General features: G+C 53.6%; 1 protein-coding gene across 1 annotated transcript in view; it reads left to right on the forward strand.

The window, feature by feature from the left end:
- Positions 1-25,814, forward strand: part of LOC138643520 (kinesin-like protein KIFC3) — a gene marked incomplete at its 5' end in the record, with an annotated part of 110,477 nt that continues 84,663 nt past the window's right edge. Inside the window, 8 exons of the mRNA XM_069732419.1 lie at positions 1-67; positions 530-684; positions 2,487-2,739; positions 8,411-8,595; positions 9,976-10,041; positions 11,828-11,965; positions 19,211-19,408; positions 20,015-20,182. Coding sequence (XP_069588520.1) covers positions 1-67; positions 530-684; positions 2,487-2,739; positions 8,411-8,595; positions 9,976-10,041; positions 11,828-11,965; positions 19,211-19,408; positions 20,015-20,182 — 1,230 coding nt within the window. The remainder of the gene's footprint in view (positions 68-529; positions 685-2,486; positions 2,740-8,410; positions 8,596-9,975; positions 10,042-11,827; positions 11,966-19,210; positions 19,409-20,014; positions 20,183-25,814) is intronic.

Below are 25,814 nucleotides of genomic sequence, written 5' to 3' on the forward strand. Positions count from 1 at the left end.
AATGAGACTGAGAAGAGAAACAAATCCAAGGAGCGGTCACAGTGGGCCGAGATGGACGAGCTGGAGAGTAAGTGATAAATATGGGGGGCAAACTAATGATGTGAGTGGGGGAAGGGATAGATTGTGACTTAAGTGGGTTACCGGACGCCCAGTCATGTGGCTCTGTTGGGTCTGTTATTACAGGGGTGGATCAGGCAGGTGGGTGACCGGACCCCCGGTCATCTGGCTCAGGTCAGGCAGGTGGGTGACCGGACCCCCTGTCATCTGGCTCAGGTCAGGCAGGTGGGTGACCGGACCCCCTGTCATCTGGCTCAGGTCAGGCAGGTGGGTGACCGGACCCCCGGTCATCTGGCTCAGGTCAGGCAGGTGGGTTACCGGACCCCCGGTCATCTGGCTCAGGTCAGGCAGGTGGGTGACCGGACCCTCTGTCATCTGGCTCAGGTCAGGCAGGTGGGTGACCGGACCCCAGAAGGGGATTTTGCTGACACTACTGTTTGTTCTCTCTGTCCGTCTGTCTCTGGCTCTGCAGGCGCTGATGACTGTAGCGAGGTCTCTGGCTCGGAGGACGATGCTGCTGGGGCCGAGGATCAGATACTGGGGGATATCTGGTCTCCGCTCTCTGAGTTCTTAGCTTTTAAGCAGGAATCGGCGTCTGATCAACCGTCGGCTGTCAGCCCGGAGAAGGTGACAGCGCACGAATCCTGAGCATTTCATTCCTACGGGGAACACATACTCTCTGGTGTATATTACGCCGTGGGGTGGGATGTGGGACATACACATATATATCGCCGGGGGTCGGCACATGCTTTCATTTGTGTATTACTCGGGGGGGTCGGAAACACATGCTCTCCGGTGTATATTACATGGGGGGCACATACTTTCCTGTGTGTATTACTCAGGGAAGGGGGGGGCACATCCTTTGCAGTGTATTACTTGGGTGCACATACTTTATGATAGTGTAACAATTCACTTGGGAAAAATAGGTAACAAACTAAAAAGTGCAACTGTACAAACAAGAAATCCTGACCCCGCAGTCCCTAGTGGTTCCTGCATGAGCTGAGATAGCCCTAACCACAGATTAGACGAAGGCAACTTGAACCTAAGCTGCCTGACAGGCCGTCGAGCTCGTCATGTTCCTCCTAAAGAACCGGAGGGCAGAGCAGAGTGTGAATTACCTACAAAAGGGAAAGTGTGCTGAAATAGAAAGATCCCAGAGTGAGTAAAGCAAACCACGAAATACAAAATAAAGGGTTAAGAATGTACTAAATATATGCTGCCTCCTTCCTAAATAGAAACAGAAGATAGAAGCAGAGTAAAGAGCATAAACAGCAGAGAGAGAAACCCTAGCTGGTCTTTCACTGACTGACATAAACAGCAATGGCTGTCATCAAAAGGAGACTATCACCAACAGGAAATACCAGCAGGGGGACAGTATAAAAAGCTGCACCTGAAAGGTGATAGGGCAGAAAAAGGAGCAAATGAAAACACCTGTTACCCTAAAAGACTGTAGCAGGGACAACAGAAACTAAACATGCAGAGGAAAGGTGTAACTTCTGTGGCTCAGGGGACAGAGAAACCGACCACAAAGCACATGACTGTCATGCTGCTGCAATGCAGGTAGGTGCAGACTTCACTAGATTGGAGTAGAGAGGAAGCAGGTCTGCACCTAAACAGAGCTGACCTGCAGTGCAACAGTGAGGTCACCACAGGTGGCAGCAGAATAGTCAAACAAGCCGGGTCAAATCCAAGACTGTAGCACAGTACCAAAAGAAAAAAACAAACTCGCTGTCAGAGACAAGCAAGGGGGTCTGTAACGGTCATGAGCGGATGAGCCAAAAGACAAAGGACAGAAACGGGTCAGGATACAAGCCAAGTCAAAAGCAGTGAGTCTGGACACTAAAGGGAAACACGGAGTAAAGACGAAAATGGGGAAAACAGACACGAGTTCAGACAGCAACGCAGCAGGACCAATCTGAGCAATTAGAGTCAGCTACAGCAGCACTAGGCAGAAACTATAACTGACATTTCCTGCAGGAAGCAGCGGCAAAATAGCCAACCTGAACCCAGACAGAGGCTGAGAAATGTTAACTCTCGACATGACCAGACCGGGAAAAAGGGAAAACCAGACTCAAAAACCCGGTCTGGATCATGACAATGACCCTTTCCTGTATATATTACTTGGGGGTGGGTCACATACGTTCCTGTGTATTACATTATGGGGGCACACTTTCCGTTGTGTATTACTCGGGAGAGAGGGGGGTCATATCATGTTCTGTATGCATTCCTATTGAGGGGACACATTTTTCTGTGTATTACTCGGGTGGGGGAGGCACATAATTTCTGATGTGTATTACTTGGGAGGTGAATACTATGCTGTGGATATTTACATAAGGGGGCAAGACACACAATTTCCGGAGCATATTACATGGGGGCACATACTTACTGGCGTAGCTGCGGTCAGGGACTGACGCTCTAGTTCTCCACAGCCAGCCTCCCCACTCCTGGCGGTCATGTCCCACCTTATCACCTTCCTGGAGCATTACTCCCAGATGCAGCGGCTGCAAGGAAAGGCTCGTGAGTACCACGCTCAGCTGCAGAGGGAGGAACGCCGCAGAAAGAAGCAGCTGAGAAGTTTACGGGAGGTGCACAAACAGCGGATGGAGGACAAAATGAGTCTCATTGACAGCCTGGAGAACGTCATCTGCGAGCAGCAGAATGTGCTGGAGAGACTGCAGAGAGGTGAGACAGTGGCAGAGGGATGTACGAGAGGACACAGCAGAGTGTGCTGGAGAGAATATGATGGGGAGAGACTGGATGGGAAGGGACAGCAGAGGATGATGGGATGTACGAGAGGACACAGCAGAGTGCTGGAGAGAATATGGTGGGGGGAGACTGGAGGGGAAGGGACAGCAGAGGATGATGGGATGTACGAGGGGTCAAAGCAGAGTGCTGGAGAGAATATGGTAGGGGGAGACTGGAGGGGAAGGGACAGCAGAGGATGATGGGATGTACGAGAGGACACAGCAGAGTGTGCTGGAGAAAATATGATGGGGAGAGACTGGATGGGAAGGGACAGCAGAGGATGATGGGATGTACAAGAGGACACAGCAGAGTGCTGGAGAGAATATGGTGGGGGGAGACTGGAGGGGAAGGGACAGCAGAGGATGATGGGATGTACGAGAGGACACAGCAGAGTGTGCTGGAGAGAATATGATGGGGAGAGACTGGATGGGAAGGCACAGCAGAGGATGATGGGATGTACGAGAGGACACAGCAGAGTGCTGGAGAGAATATGGTGGGGGGAGACTGGAGGGGAAGGGACAGCAGAGGATGATGGGATGTACGAGGGGTCAAAGCAGAGTGTGCTGGAGAGAATATGGTAGGGGGAGACTGGAGGGGAAGGGACAGCAGAGGATGATGGGATGTACGAGAGGACACAGCAGAGTGTGCTGGAGAGAATATGATGGGGAGAGACTGGATGGGAAGGGACAGCAGAGGATGATGGGATGCACAAGAGGACACAGCAGAGTGCTGGAGAGAATATGGTGGGGGGAGACTGGAGGGGAAGGGACAGCAGAGGATGATGGGATGTACGAGAGGACACAGCAGAGTGCTGGAGAGAATATGGTGGGGGGAGACTGGAGGGGAAGGGACAGCAGAGGATGATGGGATGTACGAGGGGTCAAAGCAGAGTGCTGGAGAGAATATGGTAGGGGGAGACTGGAGGGGAAGGGACAGCAGAGGATGATGGGATGTACGAGAGGACACAGCAGAGTGTGCTGGAGAAAATATGATGGGGAGAGACTGGATGGGAAGGGACAGCAGAGGATGATGGGATGTACAAGAGGACACAGCAGAGTGCTGGAGAGAATATGGTGGGGGGAGACTGGAGGGGAAGGGACAGCAGAGGATGATGGGATGTACGAGAGGACACAGCAGAGTGTGCTGGAGAGAATATGATGGGGAGAGACTGGATGGGAAGGCACAGCAGAGGATGATGGGATGTACGAGAGGACACAGCAGAGTGCTGGAGAGAATATGGTGGGGGGAGACTGGAGGGGAAGGGACAGCAGAGGATGATGGGATGTACGAGGGGTCAAAGCAGAGTGTGCTGGAGAGAATATGGTAGGGGGAGACTGGAGGGGAAGGGACAGCAGAGGATGATGGGATGTACGAGAGGACACAGCAGAGTGTGCTGGAGAGAATATGATGGGGAGAGACTGGATGGGAAGGGACAGCAGAGGATGATGGGATGCACAAGAGGACACAGCAGAGTGCTGGAGAGAATATGGTGGGGGGAGACTGGAGGGGAAGGGACAGCAGAGGATGATGGGATGTACGAGAGGACACAGCAGAGTGTGCTGGAGAGAATATGATGGGAAGAGACTGGATGGGAAGGCACAGCAGAGGATGATGGGATGTACGAGAGGACACAGCAGAGTGCTGGAGAGAATATGGTGGGGGGAGACTGGAGGGGAAGGGACAGCAGAGGATGATGGGATGTACGAGGGGTCAAAGCAGAGTGTGCTGGAGAGAATATGGTAGGGGGAGACTGGAGGGGAAGGGACAGCAGAGGATGATGGGATGTACGAGAGGACACAGCAGAGTGTGCTGGAGAGAATATGATGGGGAGAGACTGGATGGGAAGGGACAGCAGAGGATGATGGGATGCACAAGAGGACACAGCAGAGTGCTGGAGAGAATATGGTGGGGGGAGACTGGAGGGGAAGGGACAGCAGAGGATGATGGGATGTACGAGAGGACACAGCAGAGTGTGCTGGAGAGAATATGATGGGGAGAGACTGGAGGGGAAGGGACAGCAGAGGATAATGGGATGTACGAGAGGACACAGCAGAGTGCTGGAGAGAATATGGTGGGGGGAGACTGGAGGGGAAGGGACAGCAGAGGATGATGGGATGTACGAGGGGTCAAAGCAGAGTGCTGGAGAGAATATGGTAGGGGGAGACTGGAGGGGAAGGGACAGCAGAGGATGATGGGATGTACGAGAGGACACAGCAGAGTGTGCTGGAGAAAATATGATGGGGAGAGACTGGATGGGAAGGGACAGCAGAGGATGATGGGATGTACAAGAGGACACAGCAGAGTGCTGGAGAGAATATGGTGGGGGGAGACTGGAGGGGAAGGGACAGCAGAGGATGATGGGATGTACGAGAGGACACAGCAGAGTGTGCTGGAGAGAATATGATGGGGAGAGACTGGATGGGAAGGCACAGCAGAGGATGATGGGATGTACGAGAGGACACAGCAGAGTGCTGGAGAGAATATGGTGGGGGGAGACTGGAGGGGAAGGGACAGCAGAGGATGATGGGATGTACGAGGGGTCAAAGCAGAGTGTGCTGGAGAGAATATGGTAGGGGGAGACTGGAGGGGAAGGGACAGCAGAGGATGATGGGATGTACGAGAGGACACAGCAGAGTGTGCTGGAGAGAATATGATGGGGAGAGACTGGATGGGAAGGGACAGCAGAGGATGATGGGATGCACAAGAGGACACAGCAGAGTGCTGGAGAGAATATGGTGGGGGGAGACTGGAGGGGAAGGGACAGCAGAGGATGATGGGATGTACGAGAGGACACAGCAGAGTGTGCTGGAGAGAATATGATGGGAAGAGACTGGATGGGAAGGCACAGCAGAGGATGATGGGATGTACGAGAGGACACAGCAGAGTGCTGGAGAGAATATGGTGGGGGGAGACTGGAGGGGAAGGGACAGCAGAGGATGATGGGATGTACGAGGGGTCAAAGCAGAGTGTGCTGGAGAGAATATGGTAGGGGGAGACTGGAGGGGAAGGGACAGCAGAGGATGATGGGATGTACGAGAGGACACAGCAGAGTGTGCTGGAGAGAATATGATGGGGAGAGACTGGATGGGAAGGGACAGCAGAGGATGATGGGATGCACAAGAGGACACAGCAGAGTGCTGGAGAGAATATGGTGGGGGGAGACTGGAGGGGAAGGGACAGCAGAGGATGATGGGATGTACGAGAGGACACAGCAGAGTGTGCTGGAGAGAATATGATGGGGAGAGACTGGAGGGGAAGGGACAGCAGAGGATAATGGGATGTACGAGGGGTCAAAGCAGAGTGTGCTGGAGAGAATATGGTAGGGAGAGACTGGAGGGGAAGCGACAGCAGAGGATGATGGGACGTACGAGGGGTCACAGCAGTGTGCTGGAGAGACTATGGTGGGGATAGACTTGTGGGAAGGGACAACAGAGGATGATGGAACGTACGAGGGGTCACAGCAGAGTGTGCTGGAGAGACTGGTGGGGAGAGACTATGGTGGGAAGGGACAGCAGAGGATGATGGGATGTAAGAGGTCAAAGCAGAGTGCTGGAGAGACTATGGTGGGGATAGACTGGATGGGAAGGCACAGCAGAGGATGATGGGACGTACGAGGGGTCACAGCAGAGTGTGCTGGAGAGACTATGGTGGGGAGAGACTGGATGGGAAGGGACAGCAGAGGATGATGTGATGTATGAGAGGTCTCAGCAGAGTGTGCTGGAGAGTCTACGGTGGGGTGAGACTGGATGGGAAGGGACAGCAGAGGATGATGGGATGTACGAGGGGTCACAGCAGAGTGTGCTGGAGAGTCTATGGTGGGGAGAGACTGGATGGGAAGGGACAGCAGAGGATGATGGGACGTACGAGGGGTCACAGCAGAGTGTGCTGGAGAGACTATGGTGGGGTGAGACTGGATGGGAATGGACAGCAGAGGATGATGGGATGTAAGAGGTCACAGCAGAGTGTGCTGGAGAAACTATGGTGGGGAGAGACTGGTGGGAAGGGACAGCAGAGGATGATGGGATGTATGAGGGGTCACAGCAGTGTGCTGGAGAGACTGGTGGGGAGAGACTGGATGGGAAGGGACAGCAGAGGATGATGGGATGTAAGAGGTCACAGCAGAGTGCTGGAGAGACTGGTGGGGAGAGACTGGATGGGAAGGGACAGCAGAGGATGATGGGACGTACGAGGGGTCACAGCACAGTGTGCTGGAGAGACTATGGTGGGGTGAGACTGGATGGGAAGGGACAGCAGAGGATGATGGGACGTACGAAGGGTCACAGCAGAGTGTGCTGGAGAGACTATGGTGGGGAGAGACTGGATGGGAAGGGACAGCAGAGGATGATGGGATGTACGAGGGGTCACAGCAGAGTGTGCTGGAGAGACTATGGTGGGGTGAGACTGGATGGGAAGGGACAGCAGAGGATGATGGGACGTACGAAGGGTCACAGCAGAGTGTGCTGGAGAGACTATGGTGGGGAGAGACTGGATGGGAAGGGACAGCAGAGGATGATGGGACGTACGAGGGGTCACAGCAGAGTGTGCTGGAGAGACTGGTGGGGAGAGACTGGATGGGAAGGGACAGCAGAGGATGATGGGTTGTACGAGGGGTCACAGCAGAGTGTGCTGGAGAGACTATGGTGGGGTGAGACTGGTGGGAAGGGACCGCAGAGGATGATGGGATGTAAGAGGTCACAGCAGAGTGTGCTGGAGAGACTATGGTGGGGAGAGACTGGTGGGAAGGGACCGCAGAGGATGATGGGATGTAAGAGGTCACAGCAGAGTGTGCTGGAGAAACTATGGTGGGGAGAGACTGGATGGGAAGGGACAGCAGAGGATGATGGGATGTACGAGGGGTAACAGCAGAGTGTGCTGGAGAGACTATGGTGAGGAGAGCCTGGAGGGGAAGGGACAGCAGAGGATGATGGGATGTAAGAGGTCACAGCAGAGTGTGCTGGAGAGACTGGTGGGGAGAGACTGGATGGGAAGGGACAGCAGAGGATGATGGGATGTACGAGGGGTCACAGCAGAGTGTGCTGGAGAGACTATGGTGGGGAGAGACTGGTGGGAAGGGACCGCAGAGGATGATGGGATGTAAGAGGTCACAGCAGAGTGTGCTGGAGAAACTATGGTGGGGAGAGACTGGATGGGAAGGGACAGCAGAGGATGATGGGATGTACGAGGGGTAACAGCAGAGTGTGCTGGAGAGACTATGGTGAGGAGAGCCTGGAGGGGAAGGGACAGCAGAGGATGATGGGATGTAAGAGGTCACAGCAGAGTGTGCTGGAGAGACTGGTGGGGAGAGACTGGAGGGGAAGGGACAGCAGAGGATGATGGGATGTAAGAGGTCACAGCAGAGTGTGCTGGAGAGACTATGGTGAGGAGAGCCTGGAGGGGAAGGGACAGCAGAGGATGATGGGATGTAAGAGGTCACAGCAGAGTGTGCTGGAGAGACTATGGTGGGGAGAGACTGGTGGGACGGGACAGCAGAGGATGATGGGATGTACGAGGGGTCACAGCGGAGAAGCCATGCATAGCGGTTGTAGTTGTGGTGGGAGAGGATGAGGGCACAATGCTGGTAGATGTTTCGTGGTCTTGCCCCCTGTAGGAGTCCTCTGTGCTGCACATCCCATCTCTGCGCTGCACCCTGTGGGCATCCACAAGCTGGTGGAGTCTATCAGTGTCTTGCAGTTGGAGCGAGCCCGTCTCCAGGAGGAGGTGGGAGACCTGAAGCAGGACCTGGAACAGAAGGAGAAAGAGCAGCAGCGAGCGTCGGGCGTCCTGCAGCAACAGGTGTGGAGATTAGGAATAGACTGGGTGAGGGAAAGCGCCTCAGTGGAGCACAACCATGAGCTGTGATTGAGTGATTTCTGCTGCGTAGGTGGGACGAGGCCTGTGATTGGACAGTCTTTTCTGTGAGCAGGGCAGGCCTGTGATTGGGTGGTTTCTGTTCTTGGAGAGGGCAGGCCTGTGATTGGGTAGTATTCTCTGTGGCTGTGGGAGGCCTGTGATTGGGCAGTCTTTACTCCGTGGCCGGGGCAGGCCTGTGATTGGGCAGTCACTGCTCTGTGGATGGGGGAGGCCTGTGATTGGGCAGTCTCTGTTATGTGGCCTGGGCAGGCCTGTGATTGGGCAGTCTCTGTTATGTGGCCGGGGCAGGCCTGTGATTGGGCAGTCTCTGCTCTGTGGCCGGGGCAGGCCTGTGATTGGGCAGTCTCTGTCCTGTGGCCGGGGCAGGCCTGTGATTGGGCAGTCTCTGCTCTGTGGCCGGGGCAGGCCTGTGATTGGTCAGTCCCCGCTCTGTGGCTGGGGCAGGCCTGTGATTGGGCAGTCTCTGTTATGTGGCCGGGGCAGGCCTGTGATTGGGCAGTCACTGCTCTGTGGCCGGGGCAGGCCTGTGATTGGTCAGTCTCCGCTCTGTGGCTGGGGCAGGCCTGTGATTGGGCAGTCTGTTATGTGGCCGGGGCAGGCCTGTGATTGGGCAGTCTCTGCTCTGTGGCCGGGGCAGGCCTGTGATTGGGCAGTCTCTGTTATGTGGCCGGGCAGGCCTGTGATTGGGCAGTCTCTGCTCTGTGGCCGGGGCAGGCCTGTGATTGGGCAGTCTCTGCTCTGTGGCCGGGATAGACCTGTGATTGGGCAGTCTCTGCTCTGTGGCCGGGATAGACCTGTGATTGGGCATTCTCTGTTATGTGGCCGGGGAGGCCTGTGATTGGGCAGTCTCTGTCCTGTGGCTGGGGGAGGCCTGTGATTGGGCAGTCTCTACCCTGTAGCTGGGGGAGGCCTGTGATTGGGCAGTCTGTTATGTGGCCGGGGTAGGCCTGTGATTGGGCAGTCTCTGTCCTGTGGCTGGGGGAGGCCTGTGATTGGGCAGTCTCTGCCCTGTAGCTGAGGGAGGCCTGTGATTGGGCAGTCTTCGCTTTGTGGCCGGGGGAGGCCTGTGATTGGGCAGTCTTCGCTTTGTGGCCAGGGCAAGCCTGTGATTGGGCAGTCTCTGTTATGTGGCCGGGGCAGGCGTGTGATTGGGCAGTTTTGCTCTGTGGCCGGGGGAGGCCTGTGATTGGGCAGTCTCTGTCTTGTGGCTGGGGGAGGCCTGTGATTGGACGGTTCTTTTAAGTTTGGGGCTTCTGGGTAATATTATTCTGCAGATGTTTAATGCATTTTTTTCCCCCTCAGGTTGAAGAACTGAAGGTGAAGATCCGGGAGCGTGAGGAGGACTTGTCCCAGCTGAGAGCAGAGATGGTGAGACGCCTCCGGTCACGTCCTGCGCCATCTATAAGTGCAGAGCGAGGGCACTGCTGTGTGAAGCCTGTGGGGGCGCTATGGTCTAAATACAGAATATATTATATGAAGATCTGACGTTGTGGGTTGTAATAATCTCCTATCTAGCAATGCAACTATTTTCATTCCATACCTCCATGGTTGTACAACAAATCCACATTGATGGCCAAAATACGATGTCCTCAGTCCACAAGTTCCCAATCTGAGGCCGGTAGTTCCTCTGGCCCCGTATCCGCCGATAACCACTGTCTCCCAAGTCTTGGTATCTCCATCCAGTATAGTGTGCAGTCTATGTTCCTCCAGATGATGGATATCATGACCATAGCTCATGGAGACCCCTCCAGCCGGTATAGTGTGTAGTGTGCAGTCTATGTTCCTCCAGATGATGGATATCATGACCATAGCTCATGGAGACCCCTCCAGCCGGTATAGTGTGCAGTCACGGCCTCTGCTCCTCCAGATGATGGATATCATGACCATAGCTCATGGAGACCCCTCCAGCCGGTATAGTGTGTAGTGTGCAGTCTATGTTCCTCCAGATGATGGATATCATGACCATAGCTCATGGAGACCCCTCCAGCCGGTATAGTGTGTAGTGTGCAGTCTATGTTCCTCCAGATGATGGATATCACGACCATAACTCATGGAGACCCCTCCAGCCGGTATAGTGTGTAGTGTGCAGTCTATGTTCCTCCAGATGATGGATATCATGACCATAGCTCATGGAGACCCCTCCAGCCGGTATAGTGTGTAGTGTGCAGTCTATGTTCCTCCAGATGATGGATATCACGACCATAACTCATGGAGACCCCTCCAGCCGGTATAGTGTGTAGTGTGCAGTCTATGTTCCTCCAGATGATGGATATCATGACCATAGCTCATGGAGACCCCTCCAGCCGGTATAGTGTGTAGTCACGGCCTCTGCTCCTCCAGATGATGGATATCATGACCATAGCTCATGGAGACCCCTCCAGCCGGTATAGTGTGCAGTCACGGCCTCTGCTCCTCCAGATGATGGATATCATGACCATAGCTCATGGAGACCCCTCCAGCCGGTATAGTGTGTAGTGTGCAGTCTATGTTCCTCCAGATGATGGATATCACGACCATAACTCATGGAGACCCCTCCAGCCGGTATAGTGTGCAGTCACAGCCTCTGCTCCTCCAGATGATGGATATCATGACCGTAGCTCATGGAGACCCCTCCAGCCAACAATATTTCTTTGTGAGTCCTTCATACCCCAAGCCGTCCCCAGAACGGAGCCCGACCCTTGGGGAACACTCCCCTCCCAAAGCTAACTGCATTGTTGGGGGCACCTCCCTCAGGCTGAGCCCCATCACCGGAGATTGCACGTGAGACCCCCTCTGTTGATGACTCCCCGGGGTCTACAATCCCCATCCACTAAATGGGCCTAGGGCTGGAAGTGCAATGGCGCGAGACCAGGAGATACACAGGGGATTGATAGGAGGAGTGCTGTACATTTACCCTTAGCTGTCTGGCCCTAGCTCTACATAAGATCTATCCTGCTTGTCTTCCTCTGCTTACTGTCACTGACTGGAAACATTGACTCCTGAGGATGAACTGACGAGCCAGGAAATCGCTAATAAATCACAGCAATATTGACGCAAGCGGTGCTCCGTGCTGGAGAAAGTCTCTAAGTCTTAGAGCCGTGGACTCCGCTCTACGTGCTTTGGTCCAGTAGTCTTTAGTCCGTGGCCAGATCCTCACAATTGATATTATGTGCAGGGCGTCACCGATTCTGAGAAGCAGATCCAGAACTTGTCTGTGGAGAACCAGAACCTGAGGCAAAATCTGAGTGTCACCCAGGGGCTCCTGGAGAAACTGGCGGCCATCACCGGGCAGCCCTCCACGCAGCTCGCCAAGGTACATGGTGGGGGACAATGGCGGGAGGAGGATGGGGTGTGCAGACTGTGCTCATGTAGAAGCTCAGAGACTATGTATATGGGGGTGTAGGGTATATAGGGGATATTCAGTTGACATTTTGGTCCTGGCTTCACTGTGGAGATCTCTGCGCTCTGGCGATCTCTCTCTGTGTGCTCTGGCGATCTCTCTCTGTGTGCCCTCTGGCGATCTCTCTGTGCCCTCTGGCGATCTCTCTCTGTGTGCTCTGGCGATCTCTCTCTGTGTGCCCTCTGGTGATCTCTCTGTGCCCTCTGGCGATCTCTCTCTGTGTGCCCTCTGGCGATCTCTCTCTGTGTGCTCTGGCGATCTCTCTCTGTGTGCCCTCTGGCGATCTCTCTGTGCCCTCTGGCGATCTCTCTCTGTGTGCCCTCTGGCGATCTCGCTCTGTATGCTCTAAGGATCTCTGTGCCCTCTGGCGATCTGTCTCTGTGCCCTCTGGCGATCTCTCTGTGCCCTCTAGCGATCTCTCTCTGTACGCTCTGGCGATCTCTCTGCTCTGGCGATCTCTCCCTGTGCCCTCTGGCGATCTCTCTCTGTGCACTCTGGCGATATCTCTCTGTGTGCCCTCTGGCGATCTCTCTCTGTGCCCTCTAGCGATCTCTCTCTGTACGCTCTGGCGATCTCTCTGCTCTGGCGATCTCTCCCTGTGCCCTCTGGCGATCTCTCTCTGTGCACTCTGGCGATATCTCTCTGTGTGCCCTCTGGCGATCTCTCTGTGTGCCCTCTAGTGATCTCTCTCTGTGCCCTCTGGCGATCTCTCTCTGTGCCCTCTGGCGATATCTCTCTGTGCGCTCTGGCGATCTCTCTCTCTGTGTGCTCTGGCAATCTCTCTGTGTGCTCTGGCAATCTCTCTGTGCCCTCTGGCGATCTCTCTGTGCCCTCTAGCGATCTCTCTCTGTGCGCTCTGGCGATCTCTCTCTGTGCGCTCTGGCGATCTCTCTGTGCCCTCTGGCGATCTCTCTGTGCGCTCTGGCGATCTCTCTGTGCGCTCTAACGATCTCTGCGCTCTGGCGATCTCTCTCTGTGTGCTCTAACGATCTCTGTGCTTTGGCGATCTCTCTCTGTGCGCTCTGGCGATCTCTCTCTGTGTGCTCTAACGATCTCTGTGCTCTGGCGATCTCTCTGTGCGCTCTGGCGATCTCTCTCTGTGTGCTCTAACGATCTCTGCGCTCTGGCGATCTCTCTCTTTGTGCTCTAATGATCTCTGTGCTTTGGCGATCTCTCTCTGTGCGCTCTGGCGATCTCTCTCTGTGTGCTCTAATGATCTCTGTGCTCTGGCGATCTCTCTGTGCGCTCTGGCGATCTCTCTGTGCGCTCTGGCGATCTCTCTGTGCGCTCTAACGATCTCTGTGCTTTGGCGATCTCTCTCTGTGCGCTCTGGCGATCTCTCTCTGTGTGCTCTAACGATCTCTGTGCTTTGGCGATCTCTCTCTGTGCGCTCTGGCGATCTCTCTCTGTGTGCTCTAACGATCTCTGTGCTCTGGCGATCTCTCTGTGCGCTCTGGCGATCTCTCTGTGCGCTCTGGCGATCTCTCTCTGTGTGCTCTAACGATCTCTGCGCTCTGGCGATCTCTCTCTTTGTGCTCTAACGATCTCTGTGCTTTGGCGATCTCTCTCTGTGCGCTCTGGCGATCTCTCTCTGTGTGCTCTAACGATCTCTGTGCTCTGGCGATCTCTCTGTGCGTTCTGGCGATCTCTCTGTGCGCTCTGGCGATCTCTCTGTGTGCTCTAACGATCTCTGCGCTCTGGCGATCTCTCTCTGTGTGCTCTAACGATCTCTGTGCTTTGGCGATCTCTCTCTGTGCGCTCTGGCGATCTCTCTCTGTGTGCTCTAACGATCTCTGTGCTCTGGCGATCTCTGTGCTCTGGCGATCTCCCTGTGCGCTCTGGCGATCTCTCTGTGCGCTCTGGCGATCTCTCTCTGTGTGCTCTAACGATCTCTGCGCTCTGGCGATCTCTCTCTTTGTGCTCTAACGATCTCTGTGCTTTGGCGATCTCTCTCTGTGCGCTCTGGCGATCTCTCTCTGTGTGCTCTAACGATCTCTGTGCTCTGGCGATCTCTCTCTTTGTGCTCTAACGATCTCTGTGCTCTGGCGATCTCTCTGTGCGCTCTGGCGATCTCTCTGTGCGCTCTGGCGATCTCTCTGTGCGCTCTAACAATCTCTGTGCTTTGGCGATCTCTCTCTGTGCGCTCTGGTGATCTCTCTCTGTGTGCTCTAACGATCTTTGTGCTTTGGTGATCTCTCTCTGTGCGCTCTGGCGATCTCTCTCTGTGTGCTCTAACGATCTCTGTGCTCTGGCGATCTCTCTGTGCGCTCTGGCGATCTCTCTGTGCGCTCTGGCGATCTCTCTCTGTGTGCTCTAACGATCTCTGCGCTCTGGCGATCTCTCTCTTTGTGCTCTAACGATCTCTGTGCTTTGGCGATCTCTCTCTGTGCGCTCTGGCGATCTCTCTCTGTGTGCTCTAACGATCTCTGTGCTCTGGCGATCTCTCTGTGCGTTCTGGCGATCTCTCTGTGCGCTCTGGCGATCTCTCTGTGTGCTCTAACGATCTCTGCGCTCTGGCGATCTCTCTCTTTGTGCTCTAACGATCTCTGTGCTTTGGCGATCTCTCTCTGTGCGCTCTGGCGATCTCTCTCTGTGTGCTCTAACGATCTCTGTGCTCTGGCGATCTCTGTGCTCTGGCGATCTCCCTGTGCACTCTGGCGATCTCTCTGTGCACTCTGGCGATCTCTCTGTGCGCTCTGGCGATCTCTCTGTGCGCTCTGGCGATCTCTGTGCTCTGGCGATCTCTCTGTGCGCTCTGGTGATCTCTCTGTGTGCTCTAACGATCTCTGTGCTTTGGCGATCTCTCTCTGTGTGCTCTAACGATCTCTGTGCTCTGGCGATCTCTCTGTGTGCTCTAACGATCTCTGTGCTCTGGCGATCTCTCTGTGCGCTCTGGCGATCTCTCTGTGCGCTCTGGCGATCTCTCTGTGTGCTCTGGTGATCTCTCTGTGTGCTCTAACGATCTCTGTGCTCTTGCGATCTCTCTGTGCGCTCTGTCGATCTCTCTGTGTGCTCTGGTGATCTCTCTGTGTGCTCTAACGATCTCTCTGTGCGCTCTGGCGATCTCTCTGTGCGCTCTGGCGATCTCTCTGTGCGCTCTGGCGATCTCTCTGTGCGCTCTGGCGATCTCTCTCTGTGTGCTCTGGCGATCTCTCTGTGCTCTGGCGATCTCTCTGTGTGCTCTGGCGATCTCTCTGCGCTCTGGCGATCTCTCTGTGCGCTCTGGCGATCTCTCTGTGCGCTCTGGCGATCTCTGTGCTCTGGCGATCTCTCTGTGCGCTCTGGTGATCTCTCTGTGTGCTCTAACGATCTCTGTGCTTTGGCGATCTCTCTCTGTGTGCTCTAACGATCTCTGTGCTCTGGCGATCGCTCTGTGCGCTCTGGCGATCTCTGTGTGCTCTAACGATCTCTGCGCTCTGGCGATCTCTCTGTGCGCTCTGGCGATCTCTCTGTGTGCTCTAACGATCTCTGTGCTCTGGCGATCTCTCTGTGTGCTCTGGTGATCTCTCTGTGTGCGCTAACGATCTCTCTGTGCGCTCTGGCGATCTCTCTGTGCGCTCTGGCGATCTCTCTGTGTGCTCTGGTGATCTCTCTGTGTGCTCTAACGATCTCTGTGCTCTGGCGATCTCTCTGTGTGCTCTGGTGATCTCTCTGTGTGCTCTAACGATCTCTCTGTGTGCTCTAACGATCTCTCTGTGTGCTCTGGCGATCTCTCTGTGCGCTCTGGCGATCTCTCTCTGTGCGCTCTGGCGATCTCTCTGTGCTCTGGCGATCTCTCTGTGTGCTCTGGCGATCTCTCTGCGCTCTGGCGATCTCTCTGTGCGCTCTGGCGATCTCTCTGTGCGCTCTGGCGATCTCTCTGTGTGCTCTGGCGATCTCTCTGTGCGCTCTGGCGATCTCTCTCTGTGTGCTCTGGCGATCTCTCTGTGCTCTGGCGATCTCTCTGTGCTCTGGCGATCTCTCTGTGCTCTGGCGATCTCTCTGTGCGCTCTGGCGATCTCTCTCTGTGCGCTCTGGCGATCTCTCTCTGTGTGCTCTGGCGATCTCTGTGTGCTCTGGCGATCTCTCTGTGCGCTCTGGCGATCTCTCTCTGTGTGCTCTGGCGATCTCTGTGTGCTCTAACGATCTCTCTGTGCGCTCTGGCGATCTCTCTGTGCGCTCTGGCGATCTCTGTGCTCTGGCGATCTCTCTGTGCGCTCTGGTGATCTCTCTGTGTGCTCTAACGATCTCTGTGCTCTGGCGATCTCTCTGTGTGCTCTAACGATCTCTGTGCTCTGGCGATCTCTCTGTGCGCTCTGGCGATCTCTCTGTGTGCTCTAACGATCTCTGCGCTCTGGCGATCTCTCTGTGCGCTCTGGCGATCTCTCTGTGCGCTCTGGCGATCTCTCTGTGTGCTCTGGTGATCTCTCTGTGTGCTCTAACGATCTCTGTGCTCTGGCGATCTCTCTGTGTGCTCTGGTGATCTCTCTGTGTGCTCTAACGATCTCTCTGTGCGCTCTGGCGATCTCTCTGTGCGCTCTGGCGATCTCTCTGTGCGCTCTGGCGATCTCTCTGTGCGCTCTGGCGATCTCTCTGTGTGCTCTGGTGATCTCTCTGTGTGCTCTAACGATCTCTGTGCTCTGGCGATCTCTCTGTGTGCTCTGGTGATCTCTCTGTGTGCTCTAACGATCTCTCTGTGCGCTCTGGCGATCTCTCTGTGCGCTCTGGCGATCTCTCTGTGTGCTCTGGCGATCTCTCTGTGCGCTCTGGCGATCTCTCTGTGCGCTCTGGCGATCTCTCTGTGCGCTCTGGCGATCTCTCTGTGCGCTCTGGCGATCTCTGTGTGCTCTGGCGATCTCTCTGTGTGCTCTGGCGATCTCTCTGTGCTCTGGCGATCTCTCTGTGCGCTCTGGTGATCTCTCTGTGTGCTCTAACGATCTCTGTGCTCTGGCGATCTCTCTGTGTGCTCTAACGATCTCTGTGCTCTGGCGATCTCTCTGTGTGCTCTGGCGATCTCTCTGTGCTCTGGCGATCTCTCTGTGTGCTCTAACGATCTCTCTGTGCGCTCTGGCGATCTCTCTGTGCGCTCTGGCGATCTCTGTGCTCTGGCGATCTCTCTGTGCGCTCTGGTGATCTCTCTGTGTGCTCTAACGATCTCTGTGCTCTGGCGATCTCTCTGTGTGCTCTAACGATCTCTGTGCTCTGGCGATCTCTCTGTGCGCTCTGGCGATCTCTCTGTGTGCTCTAACGATCTCTGCGCTCTGGCGATCTCTCTGTGCGCTCTGGCGATCTCTCTGTGCGCTCTGGCGATCTCTCTGTGTGCTCTGGTGATCTCTCTGTGTGCTCTAACGATCTCTGTGCTCTGGCGATCTCTCTGTGTGCTCTGGTGATCTCTCTGTGTGCTCTAACGATCTCTCTGTGCGCTCTGGCGATCTCTCTGTGCGCTCTGGCGATCTCTCTGTGCTCTGGCGATCTCTCTGTGCGCTCTGGCGATCTCTCTGTGTGCTCTGGCGATCTCTCTGTGTGCTCTGGCGATCTCTCTGTGCGCTCTGGCGATCTCTCTGTGCGCTCTGGCGATCTCTCTGTGCGCTCTGGCGATCTCTCTCTGTGTGCTCTGGCGATCTCTCTGTGCTCTGGCGATCTCTCTGTGCGCTCTGGCGATCTCTCTGTGCGCTCTGGCGATCTCTCTGTGCGCTCTGGCGATCTCTCTGTGCTCTGGCGATCTCTCTCTGTGTGCTCTGGCGATCTCTCTGTGCTCTGGCGATCTCTCTGTGCGCTCTGGCGATCTCTCTGTGCGCTCTGGCGATCTCTCTGCGCTCTGGCGATCTCTCTGTGCGCTCTGGCGATCTCTCTGTGCGCTCTGGCGATCTCTCTCTGTGCGCTCTGGCGATCTCTCTCTGTGCGCTCTGGCGATCTCTCTCTGTGCGCTCTGGCGATCTCTCTCTGTGCGCTCTGGCGATCTCTCTCTGTGCGCTCTGGCGATCTCTCTCTGTGCGCTCTGGCGATCTCTCTCTGTGCGCTCTGGCGATCTCTCTATGTGCGCTCTGGCGATCTCTCTCTGTGCGCTCTGGCGATCTCTCTCTGTGCGCTCTGGCGATCTCTCTGTGCGCTCTGGCGATCTCTCTGTGCGCTCTGGCGATCTCTCTGTGTGCTCTGGCGATCTCTGTGTGCTCTGGCGATCTCTCTGTGCTCTGGCGATCTCTCTGTGCTCTGGCGATCTCTCTGCGCTCTGGCGATCTCTCTGTGCTCTGGCGATCTCTCTCTGTGCGCTCTGGTGATCTCTCTGTGCGCTCTGGCGATCTCTCTGTGCTCTGGCGATCTCTCTGTGCGCTCTGGCGATCTCTCTGTGCGCTCTGGCGATCTCTCTGCGCTCTGGCGATCTCTCTGTGTGCTCTGGCGATCTCTCTGCGCTCTGGCGATCTCTCTGTGCTCTGGCGATCTCTCTCTGTGTGCTCTGGCGATCTCTCTGTGCTCTGGCGATCTCTCTGTGCTCTGGCGATCTCTCTGTGCTCTGGCGATCTCTCTGTGCGCTCTGGCGATCTCTCTGTGCGCTCTGGCGATCTCTCTGTGCGCTCTGGCGATCTCTCTGTGTGCTCTGGCGATCTCTCTGTGCTCTGGCGATCTCTCTGTGCTCTGGCGATCTCTCTCTGTGTGCTCTGGCGATCTCTCTGTGCGCTCTGGCGATCTCTCTGTGCGCTCTGGCGATCTCTCTGTGCGCTCTGGCGATCTCTCTGTGCGCTCTGGCGATCTCTCTGTGCGCTCTGGCGATCTCTGTGCTCTGGCGATCTCTCTGTGTGCTCTGGCGATCTCTCTGTGCTCTGGCGATCTCTCTGTGTGCTCTGGCGATCTCTCTGCGCTCTGGCGATCTCTCTGTGCGCTCTGGCGATCTCTCTGTGCGCTCTGGCGATCTCTCTGTGCGCTCTGGCGATCTCTCTGTGCGCTCTGGCGATCTCTCTCTGCGCTCTGGCGATCTCTCTGTGTGCTCTGGCGATCTCTCTGTGCGCTCTGGCGATCTCTCTGTGTGCTCTGGCGATCTCTCTGTGCGCTCTGGCGATCTCTCTGTGTGCTCTGGCGATCTCTCTGTGCTCTGGCGATCTCTCTGTGTGCTCTGGCGATCTCTCTGCGCTCTGGCGATCTCTCTGTGCGCTCTGGCGATCTCTCTGTTCCATTTTCTTGCAGGAGAACGAGGACCTGCGGTGTAAGGTTCAGCACCTGGAGACGTCGCTGCAGGAGAAGGTGGAGCAGCTCGTCTACGCTAAAGGTCACGTGGACAGTCTGCAGTGGCGCAAAGAAGAGGAAGCGCGCCATCTGCAGGAGGAGGTGGAGAGACTGAGGCTGTCATTAGAGGATGAAAAGAAGAGACCTCCAGACGTACAGGTGACTGCTGTAAATGTGGAGGTTGGCTGCTCATACAGGCAGGAGGAGGAGTATACAAGGAGCAGAGGGTGGAAGGAGGACGCACAGGGGGCAGGAGGTCCAGTACATTCAAGGGGTGAAGACAACATGGGTCAGGGGGTGGATGAATTACACACAGGTGGCAGGCGATGGAGTGAATGCAGGGGGTAGAGGGCATGCACAGGGTGGGTTACACACGAGATGGAGTACACGGGGTGGAGTTAATGGAGTGGAGTGCATACAGGGGTAGTTTTCAAATGGGGTGGGGTACACGTAGGCGTAGAGTGCACAGGGGAGGTGGTTTACCCACGGGGTGGAGTGCACACAGGTGGTGGAGTGCACACGGGGGTCACGGGGTGGTGTACAGCAGATGCTCGGGGGGCACTACACTTGACATACAGTTGTATAAGATCTGGCGGTGTGGGTAGAGTACTTGGTGTCACAGGTGGGTTCTTGGTTCCATGGTTGATGTGAGTGATCATGTTCTCAGTGACGAGGAGCCCTGTGCTGTCTATCCTCCATTGTCGGAGTAGCTGGCCTCACCCTATGGGGCAGCATATTTCATGGAGTTTGTTTCACCCCCCACAGTACGTCACACAGATGGTGGAGTCCCCGACGCTCCTGCGCAGCTTAGAGAAGGCAGAAGAGAAAATCCAAACTCTGCAGCAGCAAGTGAGCGGCCACAGCGAGACATGTCAGCAGCTGGAGAGGCAGCTCCAGAGATCCAAGGACCTAACCACCACACTGCAGACCAAGGTATGACTACGAGACTGGGGAACCCTGAAGGTCTCACACAAGAGAGGAGCTTCTCAGGGCGGTGGACCCGTACCCCACCCCCAGTATGTTCCACTGCGTATATCCCTGTCATAGATGTAATTACAAAATCTATAGCGCCAACACATAAGTATCATAGTGCTTATTACAGCAAGGCTAGCACTCTTATAACCTCTACATGACCCTTATGAAGATGGGACCCCTGCTGTGAACGGGTAATTACATTGTATGCAGATCAGGCACAGGTGATAGAGGAATTTTGGAGACAACAGATTTATGGCCGGTGGAGATAACCTATCACCATTGGCCTCCCTGTGTCCAGAAAGGCAATCAGACTGCTTGGTTTCAGGCTCCAGTATGAATATTGGGGGGGTTTGTGAACGGCATAGATACGACAGATACGAGAGGCATAATTTTGGCATTTGGCAAAAGTAATGCATTGTCTTACATCACTGGATGGTTGCGGCAGCAACTTCAAATTAATATCAGTTAGATAGATGACAATATCTGTCATAGAAAAAATAAAATCCATAAGACATCTCTGGATGCCACCCTCCCATAGAACATCATGGGACAAGAGCTTGCACTCCAAAATATTTGAAATAGACGTATTGGACATATGGAGCAGAGGGAACATTAAGTCATTAAGTATAGTTAGGAAGTGAGAAAAACTAATTAAGAATAGAAGAGCTAACAATTAAAACACCTTTTGAAGCTGGGACTCCCTGCAGTGTACAGGTAATTAAACAGGAAAGGTATTTTGTGTGAAAATGACAACCAGGCTGAAATTTTGTTTAACATAGAAAGAGAACTGCTCCTCCCCCCAAGATGAGCTTCTTTTCATCAAAGCATCTTTTGTAGACACTCCGGCTCTGGGGTCTAGATAGGAATATTGGGGTTTGTATTTATTCAATACTTAATAATAATAATCTTTATTTTTATATAGCGCTAACATATTCCGCAGCGCTTTACAGTTTTGCACACATTATCATCACTGTCCCCGATGTGGCTCACAATCTAGATTCCCTATCAGTATGTCTTTGGAATGTGGGAGGAAACCGGAGAACCCGGAGAAAACCCACGCAAACACGGAGAGAACATACAAACTCTTTGCAGATGTTGTCCTGGGTGGGATTAGAACTCAGGACCCCAGCGCTGCAAGGCTGCCGTGCTAACCTCTGCGCCACCGTGCTGCCCTACTTATGCAATATAGATTTTCGGCATCATAGTGTAGGAACGAACAGATATTATAGGGCCACTACTATCCCTCTAACTGAATAACCGGCTTATAGATGATGCTATACCTGTCATATTTGGTCTTTATGTAATGGTAAAATCATGGTAAAAATGAAGTCTAAATATCTACACCTGGGACCTTCAGAGGTGACGATATCCTGGAAGATGGGGATCTCATAAAATTCTAACATACCCAGCACATCCCACGATCTGCCCCAAATGATGTCCTCAAGAGACGGTATGTGGGTGTAACTTATGAGCTAATAAAAAGCAGAATCTGAGTTTGGGTCAATTGTCAATACTCGGAAGACATAGTTCGCTGTGGAGGTTCTGTCCATTTTTCTCAAATCAAACTGCTTCGCTGAGCTTTGAGCCATTTCCGTGACATTAGGTTTAGTGACTTTCTTTCGTTATTCCTTTTATTTTGTGTAATTGTATATATCGTATTGTTTTGATCCCATTCTGTAACTTTTTTTTATATTTTTGTAAACACTGCCTACTTTTTGGATTAAATATAAAATGTAACAACTCTGTTCCTCTTGCTCTGTAAACCGCACCCTGAAGCCATACACTGCCTGTAACGGGTGTCCAATTGGTCTATATAAATGATTGGTGGTGGCAGCTAGTGATGGCACAGAGAGGTAGAAAAAATGGGAACACCTTCTATTTAAGTCAGTGTTGGTTTATTGTCAGGCAGCATAAACCAACCCATGGGAACAAGAACTCAGTCTTTCTGGCTACAACAGGAACAAAACAATAAAAGGAAAACAATAATGCAGCCACACAGTCCGAATTGTGCGGGTGGCGCCTCGCTCTGGAGCAGCACAGGTTCAGTCTGTGATCGGCGAGCCACAAAGCCTCTGGAGGCTCCTCTCTCCTGGCTAGCCAAACGCAGGCTGCCTGTAGAGCTCGCTGATTTAATCCTAAGCTTGTGTTTTCCCATCATGTGATAGATCACATGATCATGACCTCACGCAGGTCCTGGCAGGTCTGCCAGGGGAGATAAAGTGGAGCTTCTCCCGCCCGCTCTATGAAGGTCCACATAAAACCATCTCCTTTATGCAACTTGGCCGTCCCAACACGCAGTGTGCTGGAGAAAAATGCTCTGGATTCATATCACTGACGCTGATAAGCGCAGTGACACACATCTCCCTGCTACCACCCTGCCAGTGACCCTGATATATATATTTTCCATGTGCTGAAATCGGAGGTGTATACACCATGCGCTCACTGCGAGCCCCCACTATCCGGCCTAGTAGTGGGAGCCGCCTCGTCCGTCACCCGTCAGGCAAATGTTCTGACGTTTGGAGGCAGCAGAGTTGTGTTCCTCTATCACAAAACAGCGCTGGGATCTGCGTGAACCCCCCACCCCCATCTGGGTATCTTTGGTCATATCCATGCTATGTTCCTATCTATAGAAGCATAAAATCGTGATCGGAAATATGACCATAATATGTCCCTCCTGGGACCGCCAGGGGTGAAGATTGTGGAAGTTGGGGATCCCATACTTTTCTGAAAGATCTGGCCACAGCCCTGTTGTAAGTCACCGGGGGCGGAATATGGAGGTAACGTGTGTTAACCCCTTCTCAACCTGTGACACAGCGTATGCGTCATGAAAGTCGGTGCCAATCCGACCTGTGACGCATATACTGTGTCACAGAAAGATCGCGTCCCTGCAGATCCGGTGAAAGGGTTAACTCCCATGTCACCCGGCCTGCAGGGACAGGGGGAGTGGTAGTTTAGCCCAGGGGGGGTGGCTTCACCCCCTCTCCCCCCCCCCCCCGTGGCTACGATCGCTCTGATTGGCTGTTGAAAGTGAAACCGCCAATCAGAGCGATTTGTAATATTTCACCTAAAAAACTGGTGAAATATTACAATCCAGCCATGGCCGATGCTGCAATATCATCGGCCATGGCTGGAAACACTGGTCCACCCCCCCACCGCCACCGATCCCCCCCTCCCCCAGTCCTCCGATCAGTCCGGTACACTGCTCCGCTCCCCTCCGTCCTCCTGTCCGCTCCCCCCGTGCTCCAATCCCATCCCCCTGCACTCCAATCCACCCCCCCGTGCTCCGATCCACCCCCCCCATGCTCCAATCCACCCCCCCGTGCTCCCCCCCCCCCACCCCATCATACTTACCGAGCCTCCCGGGGTCTGTCCGTCTTCTTTCCTGGGCGCCGCCATCTTCCAAAATGGCGGGCGCATGCGCAGTGCGCCCGCCGAATCTCCCGGCGGGCAGATTCGTTTCAAGTGCATTTTGATCACTGTGAAAAAACCTATCACAGTGATCAAAATAAAAAAAATACTAAATGACCCCCCCCCCCCTTTATCACCCCCATAGGTAGGGACAATAATAAAATAAAGAAATTTTTATTTTTTTTTTTGCACTAAGGTAGGGATTAGAACTAGGGCTAGGGGTAGGGTTTCGGTATGTGCACACGTATTCTGGTCCTCTGTGGATTTTTCCGCTGCGGATTTGATAAATCCGCAGTGCTAAACCGCTGCGGATTTATGGCGGATTTACCGCGGTTTTTCTGCGCATTTCACTGCAGTTTTACAATTGCGATTTTCTATTTGAGCAGTTGTAAAACCGCTGCGGAATCCGCAGAAAGAAGTGACATGCTGCGGAATGTAAACCGCTGCGTTTCCGTGCAGTTTTTCCGCAGCATGTGTACAGCGATTTTTGTTTCCCATAGGTTTACATTGAACTGTAAACTCATGGGAAACTGCTGCGGATCCGCAGCGTTTTCCGCAGCGTGTGCACATACCTTTAGAATTAGGCTATGTGCACACGGTGCGGATTTGGCTGCGGATTCGCAGCAGTGTTCCATCAGGTTTACAGTACCATGTAAACATATGAAAAACCAAATCCGCTGTGCCCATGGTGCGGAAAATACCGCGCGGAAACGCTGCGTTGTATTTTCCGCAGCATGTCAATTCTTTGTGCGGATTCCGCAGCGTTTTACACCTGTTCCTCAATAGGAATCCGCAGGTGAAATCCGCACAAAAAACACTGGAAATCCGCGGTAAATCCGCAGGTAAAACGCAGTGCCTTTTACCCGCGGATTTTTCAAAAATGGTGCGGAAATATCTCACACGAATCCGCAACATTGGCACATAGCCTTAGGGTTAGGGTTGGAATTAGGGTTGTGGTTAGGGGTGTGTTGGGGTTAGGGCTGTGGTTAGGGGTGTATTGGGGTTAGGGTTGTGATTAGGGGTGTGATATGGCTACAGTTGGGATAAGGGTTAAGGGTGTGTTGGGGTTAGTGTTGGAGTTAGAATTGAGGGGTTTCCACTGTTTAGGCACATCAGGGGGTCTCCAAACGCAACATGGCGCCACCATTGATTCCAGCCAATCTTGTATTCAAAAAGTCAAATGGTGCTCCCTCAATTCCGAGCCTCGACGTGTGCCCAAACAGTGGTTTACCCCCACATATGGGGTACCAGCATACTCAGGATAAACTGCACAACAATTACTGGGGTCCAATTTCTCCTGTTACCCTTGTGAAAATAAAAAATTGCTTGCTAAAACATAATTTTTGAGGAAAGAAAAATGATTTTTTATTTTCACGGCTCTGCGTTGTAAACGTCTGTGAAGCACTTGGGGGTTCAAAGTGCTCACCACATATCTAGATAAGTTCCTTGGGGGGTCTAGTTTCTAAAATGTGGTCACTTGTGGGGGGTTTCTACTGTTTAGGCACACCAGGGGCTCTGCAAACGCAACGTGACGCCCGCAGACCATTCCATCAAAGTCTGCATTTCAAAAGTCACTACTTCCCTTCTGAGCCCCGACGTGTGCCCAAACAGTGGTTTACCCCCACATATGGGGTATCAGCGTACTCAGGAGAAACTGGACAACAACTTTTGGGGTCAAATTTCTCCTGTTACCCTTGGGAAAATAAAAAATTCTGGGCTAAAAAATAATTTTTGTGGAAAGAAAACGTATTTATTATTTTCATGGCTCTGCGTTATAAACTTCTGTAAAGCACTTGGGGGTTCAAAGTTCTCACCACACATCTAGATAAGTTCCTTGGGAGGTCTAGTTTCCAAAATGGGGTCACTTGTGGGGGGTTTCTACTCTTTAGGCACACCAGGGGCTCTGCAAACGCAACGTGACTCCCGCAGAGCATTCCATCAAAGTCTGCATTTCAAAACGTCACTACTTCCCTTCCAAACCCCGACGTGTGGCTGGGTCATGAAGGGGTTAATAAAAGCAGATGCTGAACTAGGACCAGGGTCAGACAGGACTAGTGAACTGCATCTCCCAGGACTGTCTCATACCAGTCGCTGCCATTTCCATGACACACGTTTAGTATATTTCTTTTGTTTGTTCTTTTTTTTTCTTATGTAACTGTATATATCGTGTGGTTTTTGGTGC

Source organism: Ranitomeya imitator, chromosome 6 (genome assembly GCF_032444005.1).
Source record: "Ranitomeya imitator isolate aRanImi1 chromosome 6, aRanImi1.pri, whole genome shotgun sequence".
Lineage (NCBI taxonomy): Eukaryota > Metazoa > Chordata > Amphibia > Anura > Dendrobatidae > Ranitomeya > Ranitomeya imitator.